Source organism: Geospiza fortis, unplaced genomic scaffold (assembly GCF_000277835.1).
Source record: "Geospiza fortis unplaced genomic scaffold, GeoFor_1.0 scaffold164, whole genome shotgun sequence".
NCBI classification, from domain to species: domain Eukaryota; kingdom Metazoa; phylum Chordata; class Aves; order Passeriformes; family Thraupidae; genus Geospiza; species Geospiza fortis.
In genome coordinates, this window is record NW_005054426.1 from 306,983 (window position 1) to 318,952 (window position 11,970).

General features: G+C 40.1%; 1 protein-coding gene across 1 annotated transcript in view; it reads left to right on the top strand.

The window, feature by feature from the left end:
- The first annotated feature begins 8,168 nt into the window (after positions 1 to 8,168).
- VWF (von Willebrand factor) overlaps positions 8,169 to 11,970 on the top strand; it is a 124,040-nt gene continuing 120,238 nt past the window's right edge. The window contains exons 1-5 of the mRNA XM_014309415.2: positions 8,169 to 8,286; positions 9,819 to 9,873; positions 10,398 to 10,556; positions 11,184 to 11,286; positions 11,375 to 11,583. Coding sequence (XP_014164890.1) covers positions 8,257 to 8,286; positions 9,819 to 9,873; positions 10,398 to 10,556; positions 11,184 to 11,286; positions 11,375 to 11,583 — 556 coding nt within the window. The 5' untranslated portion in view covers positions 8,169 to 8,256. The remainder of the gene's footprint in view (positions 8,287 to 9,818; positions 9,874 to 10,397; positions 10,557 to 11,183; positions 11,287 to 11,374; positions 11,584 to 11,970) is intronic.

Consider the following 11,970-nt stretch of genomic DNA (forward strand, 5'->3'; position numbering starts at 1 on the left):
GTTTGTGAGAACTAAGTTCCATGTTGTCTTTCAATAAACAAGATGTGACTGTGGTCCTGATTTAGAGAATTAGAAGCTATTGTTCTTTTTTTTCTATTATCCCAAAGAAATGACCATACCATAGTGTTTTATAATGGCTATAAAGTATTTTCAATGTTTTTTATTTACAGGGAAGTTGTTCTATTTTTGCCACCATCCTGTATAGAGTAATTGATGGCTCTATATCTTAAAGAAGTAGTTTATTTACAGAATCATAGGATAATTAGGGCTGGAAGGACTCTCAGGAGATCACCCGGTCCAAACCCCCTGCCCAGGCAGGATCGCCTGGAGCAAGTGATACAGGAATGCATCCAGGCAGGTTTGGAATGTCTCCAGAGAGGAAGACTCCACAGCCTCTCTGGACACCTGTTCCAGTGCTCTGCCACCCCCAAGATAAAGAAATTCTCCCTCATGCTGAGGTGAAATTTGTTTCAGTTTATGGCTTACTGTTGTAATTAAACTAGTGGCTGCTTATTACTTGTAAGTGAGTAAAAAGTTAGGAAGCAGTTTAGGCACTTCTATCACTGTAATGGCTATAAAATTGTCTTTATGCAACGAGTTTGGCACCTGCTTTAGCAGTGCCTACTGTGCATCTCTGCCTCCTGTCACCTGAAAGTGATGACGTGACCTAGGATGTGATTCCTAAACCAGGGGAACCAGGAGAGGAAAAAAAGAGAGTAATACATGGAATGATGAATGCATGTGTGTCACAGCGTGTTAATGAAACAATCTGTATTAAAGTAAAATGGCTGAAGATGACTTAACTTTTGGAAACCTTTGGTGTTCATTTTCTGAAGGAAATTTGAGCGAAGGTGATTTTCATGCCCAGTGTTGGAAGATGGGATAGGAAGGCACTGCAGCCACCATGGTAATCTACCAGAATACCAAATTCCAAGGGTGGGTGCATTCTCCTCTTATCCCACCAGCTTCAAATTAAACCTGACTTTTGCCATTCTGTGTATTCTGTAATATCTGCCTTAGTGTTTCTGAGATCTCTCCATATCTATACGTGAATCTGTCCTTCCAGAAGGCCTGGCAGAGTGCTGGGATCCATAGCTCAGGTGTGTAGGTGCCTTGGGGCCTGAGGATTTCTGGAACTGTTTGAACCAGAAGGATGTGAACAGAAATAAAAAGCCAGTAAAATATACAGATATATTCGTGCTTGCAAATATCCTCAGGTACTGTTCCTTTGAATACCGTGAATTTTTCTGCTAAACAAGAGAAGGAGAAAGGAATATATGCCAATTACTTTTGTTTGACAAAGAAAGGAAGCCTAATTTTTAACTGGTGTTTTCTGAACAATTTATGACCATGATTTTGTTATTCAAACACACAAGATCCTGTCTTTTTATAGTGCATCTAAAAATAAAATCTTTGGCCATGGGCTCATAAAATAGTGAGTTCAAGGCATCTCTCAGCTTTGCGATGTTAAAAAACTAAATTTTTATTAGGATGCAGTTTTGTACATTTCTTGTCCCATGGCAAGTGGAAAAAGATTGGACTACTTGGTGTATTTTTTTTTTTAAATCAAGTCAGACTTGGAGGGTATTTTTAATTTTTAATGCAATTTCTATAAAGTTCCATAGTTTTAGGAACAGTCCAGTGGAGAAACACACACGCATTGTCCATTACCTCCAGTCTGTGAGGGGTGAGTACCTGTCTGATGGGTTGGGCATGAAGGGTTATAGGGAATTAGGGTGACATCAGGCTGATTCCATGATCCTTAGTCCCTTCCAGCTCAGGATATTCTATGACTCCAATCCCTGCATTATCTGTATTGTCAACTTGCTTGATGATGTTTTGGAATTGTAGAGTATTTGGAGAGTATTATCTTTTATTTGGATGTTAAATGTGGAGATTGGGAATTCTTGTGAATGTCTCAGCTTTGTTTTTCATCTTGAAGCCTCTACCCTTCACATTTCAGGAGAAAAATCTTATAAGTCCTAATCTTTGATGGTAGAAAAAAATCAAAAGGCATATGAGAGAGACAATATTCTAGAATTTCAGAGTCCTTGTATTGTGGTTGATGTCTTATGATTGATATCCTCTCTTGTGATTTTAGGGTATGTACTGTATACCAATACATGAGGAAAATTTCACCATCTGAGCTTTTTGCCTTTTTTCCCCCCCTACTCCTTGTGCTTATATTGAATGACTGCAGGAAAAAAAGGGTGGTGGTAGAGAATGCACACAAGACAGATTTGTTGATCACATAATGGTGTCAATTGTTCCCAGCAGAGCAGTGAATGTTTCTGGGACTTCATTGTCCTCCACGATGAGTAACATGCTCTGTCTTATACTGGGGTAAATCAGCCTTTCAGAAGGAGAAACGTGATTTTTGTCTTAGTGGTCTGCTTTTTCTTGGAGTTGGTTCTTCCTTGGCATTATAAAAATGAGTGAAATAGATTTTGTATGGATATGACTTCTTTCCTTTTCAAAAGTGATTAAGATAATGCTATAAATGTTTAAGGTAATGCAAGGAATTTCCATAGGCCAAATTTCAATCTTAAGGGACCAAGATAATTCTTCCTGATGAAGACTTTCAGAAACACCCTGTTATTCAATGGGAACTGGCATCTCTGCAGTTCAGTAGAATTCATAGCACTGTTCCTGAGTTTTTTCAACTGTTTCGTTTGTTTGATAGATTAGTATTTACTTTATGCTGCTTGATGTTTTTTTAATTCATTTTGATGGGTTTATGAAAAACACAGTGTATAACAAACCTTACAGCTCTTTAGTGAAATCACAACTTTGGCAAATTGTATTGATGCAATCATGCATGCATTAGGTGCCTAAAGATTTGAGATTTAAGATTTGACATACCATCATTTAGGTGAGTAGAAAACACACCAACAACTAAGCGCTCATCACATTGATTATATGTTGCCAAATGATAATTTATGCTTCTGTTTTGTTTCTGATTATTGATAGTATCCATCTCTGTCTTGTGCTATTTAAACTGCTGAAGTGGTAGGAGATGCTGGTGAAGGGAGGAAGGGATATGGATGATGCTGCATTCTAGGAATAGCAACAGTGTTAAATATTTAATCTGGCCCTAGGTCTGGTATCTGGAGTTAGAGATGAGCCATGAAAACCACAAAAAGTGGAGAGAAATGCACTTTAGAGAGGCAACCTGGAAGCTCAGTTCATTGAACTTAAACAGGGGGTGGTGGAGAATTGTCTTGAACTCATTATCCAGGAAGGGATGTAGAGAAAACATGGTAATAGATGTTTCTTAAATTTCTATTAAGGTGCTGTCTGAAGCTTAGGCTATCAGAAACCCGAGTTAGAGTGAGTGTTTTTAACAATGTGTGGCTTTAATTGTCAGAACAGTTTGCTAACAGTTGTGCTGAAATTTTAAATGAACTCCTAGTGCTGTTCTTGTTTGAAAAATTATTAATTTGGGACAAACCTACAGGGGTCAGCCTTGAACACAGAACCTCCACCTGGCTCCTGAGTTGGGTGTTTTATAACTGTTGCGACCCTGGAAGAAAATCTGTGCTTGTTCAGGAGCATCTCAGGAAGTCTGTCATTAGTAAATGTCTTAATTAGTAAATCTCCCAGGGCCCTAGACCAGCCCTATGTGTGGAGCAGAGGATGTTAATTAATTTATCCTTGCTTACATGCTTGTGATGCAAATATACAAAGTATTGTTTCTGTCTTACTGCACGAAGGGGAGAGGGGTGAAATTGCTTCTCAAAGCAACAGCACGGGGTATGTGTTTGCTCCCTTCTGTAATGGCAAAGCCTTGCTCTGCAAAAATAACCACTCAGGCATTTTAATTCTCATCTGGGAAACTGTTGCTCTTGTTTCAGTTGCCAAAACTGCTGAAATTCTTGGGTTCATTTGGATGATCAGTTGTGATTTAGGATTAGAATCACAGGCACTTATGAGATAGATGACTCAAAATCAGAACTTTGGTTTTTTTGGTAAGAACACACATGAGAAAGAACGCTTCCCTCCTCTATTTATTTCCATCCGTCTCCCCACACTAAGAGGATATTTCCCATCTTTTGGCTGTTCCTGTTTATTTTTCCTCCTTTCTCAGTATATTAATATTTTCCTGTCAGGACAAATTTATTTAGTGGATATATGCAGGTGGGTGCAGGTATGGGGTATATCTGCACATGCATGCATTCATCATGCTTGATTAAACCTCAGATTAAAAATTAAAAGACCAATTGAAGACATTTTTCTTATCTGAGATTTGGAGATCTCTCTGTGTATCTGAGGGTGACTGGCTCATTTAGTAATTAATTATTCTTTTAAATTTACAGAGTCACTAGGTGAATTGTTACTGCAACTGTTTTACAGACCTGCAGCCCAGAAGTGTTGGCTACTCATTATTTACATGGATTCAGCTAAAGACATTTCAGCATTTGGACAAATTTAATCCAAGAGGAGGGATGAACTGCTTTTAAAGCAGGGAGTTGGAAAACTGACTTGATACCACACTGCATAATACAGGCTCTCATTTTCTCTTACTATATTAATGGAAAAACTCCTTTGCATTTTATGTTTTGTGGTTTTTTTTTTCTTCAGCAGCCTGATGGTGATTTTGTGGTGGTGGAGTTGTTGGTGTTTGATGTCAGTGCTGATGTTAAATTATGACAAAGATGCTGAAATGTTTTGCTCTCTCCAGAACAGGCTCCAAAACCTCCCCCAGGGTAATTGTGAATAACATACATGTATTGGGTACCCTGCTTACAAAATCTCGTGCCTATAAATACACCGTGTAAACCAGTAAGATTATAGACTTTTAACTAGTTGGCTCTCTGTATGCAGGGAATTTCAGCCTGGGGTGGAGGTACAAGGCATTAACAAGCAAAAGAGAGAGAGCAGTGACCGCCTGTCTTGAAGCTCTTCCAGGAGGCGGTTGGAAGTGGCCGATGCTGTTCTGCCCTAGGAGCACACGCCCTTCCTGGGAATGCTGCGTAGTTGCCGTGTAGAAGTCGGGCGCGTCTCAGCGCGGTGATACCTCACATAAGGAAGAAATCGCTCACAGACCAGGCGAAAAATCATCAACCCCCGCCCTTCTGTCTAATTTCTGGCGGCTCTTTGTAATGTAATGCAGATGTGTGCGGCTTTTGGCTCTTCAGCCAGCACAGAGTAGAGTAGTGCAGCTGACTTCAGCAGAGCAGTACTAGCTGGCACCAGCTGAAAATTATGTTGTGCAGCCCTAGTGTCCTTATTCCCTGCATATAGAGGCGGGGTATTTTGCTTTGATGTGATGCTGCAGACAGCAGGGCTTGCAGGATGCACCTTGGCTCATAAACTCCAGGTCGGGATGCCGCCTGGCAGGTTTGGAGCCTGAAGAGCAGCAGCCAAGAGCATCGCTTCACCCGCTGCAGCCTGTGGTCCTTACGGCTCGGCTGACTCCAGTCATAACCTCAGGAAGGGCTGTGAAATTGGAAATTGCGTGAACTTACCACCAGGAAAGGACTTAAATTGGTAAAAAGGATTATCTCGGATAAAGCCCTTCCCTGCCCAGTCAGGAGGGAGAGTGTTCAAGTGTTGGCTTTGCTGAGTGAACTTCCCAGCCTGTGGAAGGATGTCCGGAGGCTGGGGGCTTTCAAACGCAAAGTGAGGGTCGTTAGTGCCTCCCATCCTCTCTGAGAGGTGTCTTTCTTTAAACCATGATCGTTAGCTGTGCCAGAAAAAGGAACTGAGAACTGATGACCCCTAAAATGCACTAAAGCCCCTGCAATTCATAGGAACTAAAGCTTTAGCCCCCCCCCTTTTCTTTCCTGGTTTTTTGTTTTTTGTTTGGGTTTTTTTTTTTCCCTTTCCTGTTTTCCTGTTTTGGGGTGTTTTTTTTGGGGTTTTGGTTTTTTTTTTTTTTGCCCCTGTCTTGGTCCTTTTACTTTGTTTCGCTGTTGGATCTGTAATGGGAAAGTTAATTTGAATCTCACTTGTGGAAAAACACTGAAACATATCTTCTTGCAGACTGGGATAGGATAAAGAAAGCTGTCTAGTTGATTTTATTTTATTTGGGTGTTTTTTGTTGGTTTGTTTTTTGGGTTTCTTTTTGACCAAAAAGTAGGATTCTGGTAGCTAGCAGCAGTTGCTTAGGAAAGGAGAAGTCAGAAATGAAGTGTAACATTAAAGGATGGGATTTCTGCTTCTAATACACAGCAAGGTAAAGACTTTCTAAACCAAAAGCTGTCTTTGATTCAGCACTTGATCCCTGAGATTTGATCCCTGTGATGCAGGGGCCCTTCGTTAGTTTGTCTGACTCCTTCTTGACACAGTGACCTGTGCTGATACCTTCCAGTTATGTGCTTTAAAGGCAACAACCCCCTGAGGATTTCATTGCTTGCTCCCAGCCTTTATACTGGTAGAAGAGAGGAGCACTGATTTCGTACCTTCTCTGTACTACTTGTAATAGGACACACAAGGACCTTCTATAATTCCTCTGATTTTCCAAGACTGGAAATTTCCTCTGCTCACAGAGAAGTTGCTTCCTACCTCTAATAATAATTTTATCTTTTCTTTTTCTGTCCTTTCCTACATTTCTGAGTGCATCTTCCTTCATTAGACTTTTTGTGTGGCATCAGAGAATGTGGCATTTGGGGTTTCTGTTTACTCCAGATGCCGGGAACACTTTTGTTGGATCCCATAAAATCAATCAGTGCAGTTCCCTGCAGAAATTAAGTGATTCTCATGCAAACTCACTTTGCTCAGGATAGAATCCTTCAATTCAAACATACATGTAGCAGGGCCAGGACTTGTTGCATGCAGCCTGGTATTTGAACAAAGCAATGAAAAACAGTATTATGGATAATTTTTCTCAGAAGTCCTTCTTGTGCAGTTTATGAGAATGGACTATAGATGTTTTTTTGGCAACACTTCATAGCTGTTTCTATATTTTCTTCCATGTCTCAGGCGTATTGTTTGGAAAATTACATGTCAGAAATACCCAAGCATCACTAAACTTTGTCTTTGGACATTGTACAATATCAGTCAATAAATGCACTCTTTAATTACCATTTCCTTATTTTTGGGGGGAGAAAAAAGAGCCAGGATGAAAAAGGGAAGTTTATTCCTTATGTGTCTATCTCAATTAATTCTGTTTGTTATGTTCCCCAAGGTCATTAATACACTTAAGAAGTGTCACAAGGTCTAACTTATCTGACCACTGTTCTTATTTTTAAGGAATTTTCCCAGGTAATCTCACTCTACCTTCCTTATGTGCCAAACAAAAAAAGCCCTGCTGGATTTAGATCTGCAAGAGGAAGTTGCTAAATGAAATTACTTATTTGGGGCTCAGGAAATCAAAGGATTAGAACTGAGAAGATGTTGAGAGACCATGGTCATAGAAGATGTAATTCCCCCTATCCTGAGTAGTGCTGGCATTCCCATAAGGAAAGGTTTAAGGAACATCTGTCTGTGATCACTCATGTTCAGGCTCTCAGGGCTAGGAAGGACCTGCTGAGATGTGGCAGCTCAGGATCCAAGAGGAGAAAACAATTCCCAGTCAGTGCAATGTGTTGCCTCCTATGGCCTTTGTTAATCCTAGAAGTTATTGAAAATGTGAGGAATGGGACATGGAAAGTCAACTAAGACTTGACAAACTCTGTTTTTTGTGTGTTTTTGCTCAGTGCTGTACATATGCCCATAGATTTGGTGCCCGCTCTGCAAACAAGTCAGAGCAGGATGTGCTGTTCCAGAGAAACTTTTCAAGGGGCAAATGTGTTGCTCTGATAGAAGGTGGCAAAATTCAAGTATTTTTTCACCTAGACAATAAATTCAGGGCATTACTAGCTCTGAATTTTTCTTTCTCCTTTAAGGCAGTTGTTTAGAAAAAAGGTTTAATGGTTCTGTGGCCTTTGAGGTGGGGAGCATCCACCCTTTGAATAATGTTCTGTCAAATAAATATGCTGCCTGTTGGCTCAACCAGTGAGATTTGTCACACATACACATGTGAAATGTATTTCAAAGACTTTATCTGTCAGTTTTTAAAACTATTTCCCCTCATTGTACCTTCCTGGCAATTAAGAATGCCTGATTTCCACGATAGCAATTTCATCTATTGTCTTGAGAATCAGGTGGATATGACGTCTGCATTTTTATCTTTCCTCTTAAATGGACAAGAGTTCCTGGCTTGTACAAAAACAAGAGATTTCAGACCAAAGTCATTCCAGTCTTGACTTCTGAAGCACCAGGGGAACAATGATGTTGTAGGCTAGAGGTGGAAACTGGAGGAGTTTTTTGCTCATGTGCAAGAGGAGACTCATTCAGAAGGAGGTACATTCATTTCTAATTAAGCCAGTGATAAAACTGTAGATGGTTTTATACTGGCAGATCTTATTGGATTGTATTCTGATTTGTTAGTGGCACCTGCTCCATTAGAACTGGGGCAAATTCCATCTGCAGTTCAGAACAGAGTGGGAGGTGAATGGGGACTGATGGGAAGGGATTTATACCTTGCCTTTTTTCCCTGCCTGCTTTGTCAAACAAAAGGGTTAACAAAGATCAGCAATATCTGATTCACCACAATAACTGCACACACTGTGCATGCACCAAAAATACAGTAGCAAGTGTGTATTCTGAGAATAATGATGCTTACTGTTTCCTTCACTGTTCTTTGTAGTGTTTTTCCCACGCAGTTGGTACTTATGAGCTGTCTTGCAGCCTTATGTCAGTTTGGGATTTGCAGCATTATGTTATGAGTTATAGAATAGATCTTTCTTTTCCTGTCTTGTGTATGAGTCAAAATCAGCGTTTATTTATCTGGCTCAGAGTTGAATTTACATAACTAACAGCAATAAGAAGTGTGTGTCTATACCTGATATCTCAATTTATCTTTGCAAAATGCATTCTAGTCTTTAATTGGATGGTTCCTTTAGGAAAAGGTGTGTTTGGTCTTCTGGCATTAATATATTAACTTTAGTATATTTAAGCTTCTCTAGTTGCTTATATGATTACTGAAATTAATTCCCTTAGATAGAGCTCCCTGCAGCTTTCATACTTAACAGTTGATGTTTTGCCACTGAACCCATGTAGTTCACAATCTGCATGACCCTCCTATCCTATTATTAATTATTATTTTTAAAGGCCTGGTCATCCTGGAGGTAGTTTATAGACCTACGGAAAACAAAGACTGACGTTCTGGTGCTAGAACATAGGAGGAGGCAATGCTAAAACTGATTTTGTTGAATGAAAATTTTCACCCTGGGTCTCTAATCTCTGCACGATTTCCTCCCTTTCCTTCTTGCCCCTTATCTCAAGCCTGTTACCACCCTGAAATCAGTGGATTATGTGGTTACAATGGTCTGCCAACAAACCTGCTGGCTGGTGTAAAATTTCTGTGTTCTTTCTTTCCTTTTGTGGATGTTTGGGCAGAGTGCAAATCTTGCGCTGCAGAGGGGACTTATACTGGAGCCAGTTTGGCTGAGCCAGTCTGGGGTGTATCTTCACATCAGGCTGGCTGAGACATAATGTGTGTTGAAGGGCTTTGTGTGCAGAGTGTTAGCTGAGGGGAATTGGTATATGTGTCTGTGTTGGGTTGCATTTCCCATGGAGGTAGCTGACTTCCATGCTATGAGAAGTGAAAATGCAGGCAAAGACTAATTCATAACTCTCCTAGATTATCTAGTTAAAGCAGGATGGAGGGCAGCTGAATTATCACAACTGTCTGCATGGATTATGGCTTTCTGAAATGTTGCAGAGCCTCAACATTTTCCTTATAAAGAAAGGATAGAAAGTGATGAGGAGTTGTGAAACAGACTATGTCTCAAACTAAGAATATTCTAAGCTGTCTCTTTGATTTTTAACAGATGCTTCTCTTGACAGTGCTGCAAACAAGCCTACTGCTGGGCACTGTAATCACAGGTAAGAAAACAGGTTTGGACTAGAACATATTTTCACTATTTTTTTGTGAGATATGAGCCCCCCTTCCCCTTTTTGTACTGGCTCAGGGATTAGTCTCACCATGCTAAAGGCATCAGTAGTCATTCCTTTTGTCTGTTTACCTCGAAACAGGCATTGTGTTGTGTCCCAAACATTCCATGAAGTCAGGAATGTTTGACTGAACAAGGTATAGGGCTTTCGTAGTGCCCTATAGGCTTTTGTGGGGTTGTAGGCACTCACAAATGAACACATGGCATTCCTCAAAGGATCAGTACTTAAATTACTCATGCAAGGTTTGGGCTAGTGGAAATAAAAAAGAAAAGGCATTTCAGTAATGCATATAATAATAAAAAAAACCAACTGTGATCATATGGACTGCCATGCCAGGCTTACAGTCTGCCTAGAAGCCACCAGAACACCAGTGGGGATAAATTCCAGCAGAGAAATTCCTGAACTGCAAAATGATTGCTTTAAATTGCTGGTTAATGTTGTGTTTTGATACTCAGGGTTATCACGGGCTTCACCTCAGGAATCATCATTTGCCCGTTGCAGCCTTTTTGGGAATGATCACATCAAAACGTTTGATGGTTCCTTGTACAATTTTGCTGGGTACTGCAGCTACCTCCTTGCTGGGGACTGTCACAAACACTCCTTCACCCTCTTAGGTGAGTCTGAACTGGGTTCCATCACTGGAAAAAGAGACAAATAGTTCCCCTTTGTCAGATAGGATGGACCACTGCATAAAAAGTGGTCTTGGTTGGGGGTTTTTTGTTTGTCTGTGGGTTGTATTGGGCTTCTTTGGGCTTGTTTTGGAAAGCAGGATTACTTTCTGGGCTTCTGTTATCCTTTGGTAATGTAGCTGATACATAAATAAGCTGTTGAGAAGCAGGGATTTTCTTACTACTCCTACTAAAAAGAAGACCTTTACTAATTTTGTATTTTTCAGGGGGATGTGGCCGAGTTAAAGCTGAGTCCAGGAATAAGAGCTATACAACCCTTTAGAACAAATTTTACCTGTATTCTAAACCACACCAGTAAGAAAAATCCCACCTTCTAGGACAGGAGGCCTTGGAATTAGCATAGGCCTCTGCAGAGTTATTCTTGGGCATAGAAGTGATGATATATGTACCAAAACTGTATGTGACTTTCATACCAACTGCTTTGGTAGATGTTTTTATATTCAGTAATAACTGTTCTGTGTTGGTTATAGTATAAAATAGGTTTTTACTGGCCACAAATTGTCTTCCTGAGTCCCAGAACTAAGAGTACTTGGTTGTGTTTCATCTCCTTAGGTGATTACCAGGATGGGGACAAAATTGGTTTATCTATGTATCTTGGAGAATATTTCGGTCTTCACCTCTCTTTAGATGGAGTTGTGATGCAGGAAGAAAAAAGGTACCTCTAGGAACTATTATTCTAGCAGAAAACAACCTGATGGATTTTGTGTATCACATGCTGAGATTTTCCTGTTTTTTCTCCACAGGGTTTCCATACCTTTTGCCTCCAATGGTATATTTATAGAGAAGGAGGCAGGCTATTATAAAATATCCAGCGATGAGCATGGTTTTGTGGTGAAGACTGATGCCAGTGGAAACATTCAGATACTCCTTCAAGAAAAGCACTATAATAAGACCTGTGGGTTGTGTGGCAATTTTAATAAATTCCTTGAGGATGACTTCAGAACTCGGGAAGGTGAGGTTACTACTAACTGATTGTACGTTAGTGGAAGCTCTGCACACTTTTCCTGATTCAACAAAGATGTTGCTGATCCAGCAAAAATGTTTCTACAGAACCTGTCAGATACCTCAAGTTGGTGTGTTGAAAAGCTAAGTCCTTTCATCTTCCTTTCTCCTGAAAGGAAATGGCAGTCACATCTCATTCCTGAGAAAAGACTAGGCATCTGAACGTAGCATGTTTAGAAACCTGGAAACTTTCAAATGCAAAGATAAAGCTACAGGTTAATTCATGTGGGGAGACTGGCTAGAAGAAGACCCAATAAAAAAGCAGTGTGAAATACCCATTGATTCAATATCTAATTTTTCAATAATTAGCCAAGAGGTTGTAAGAATAGAAAGATAC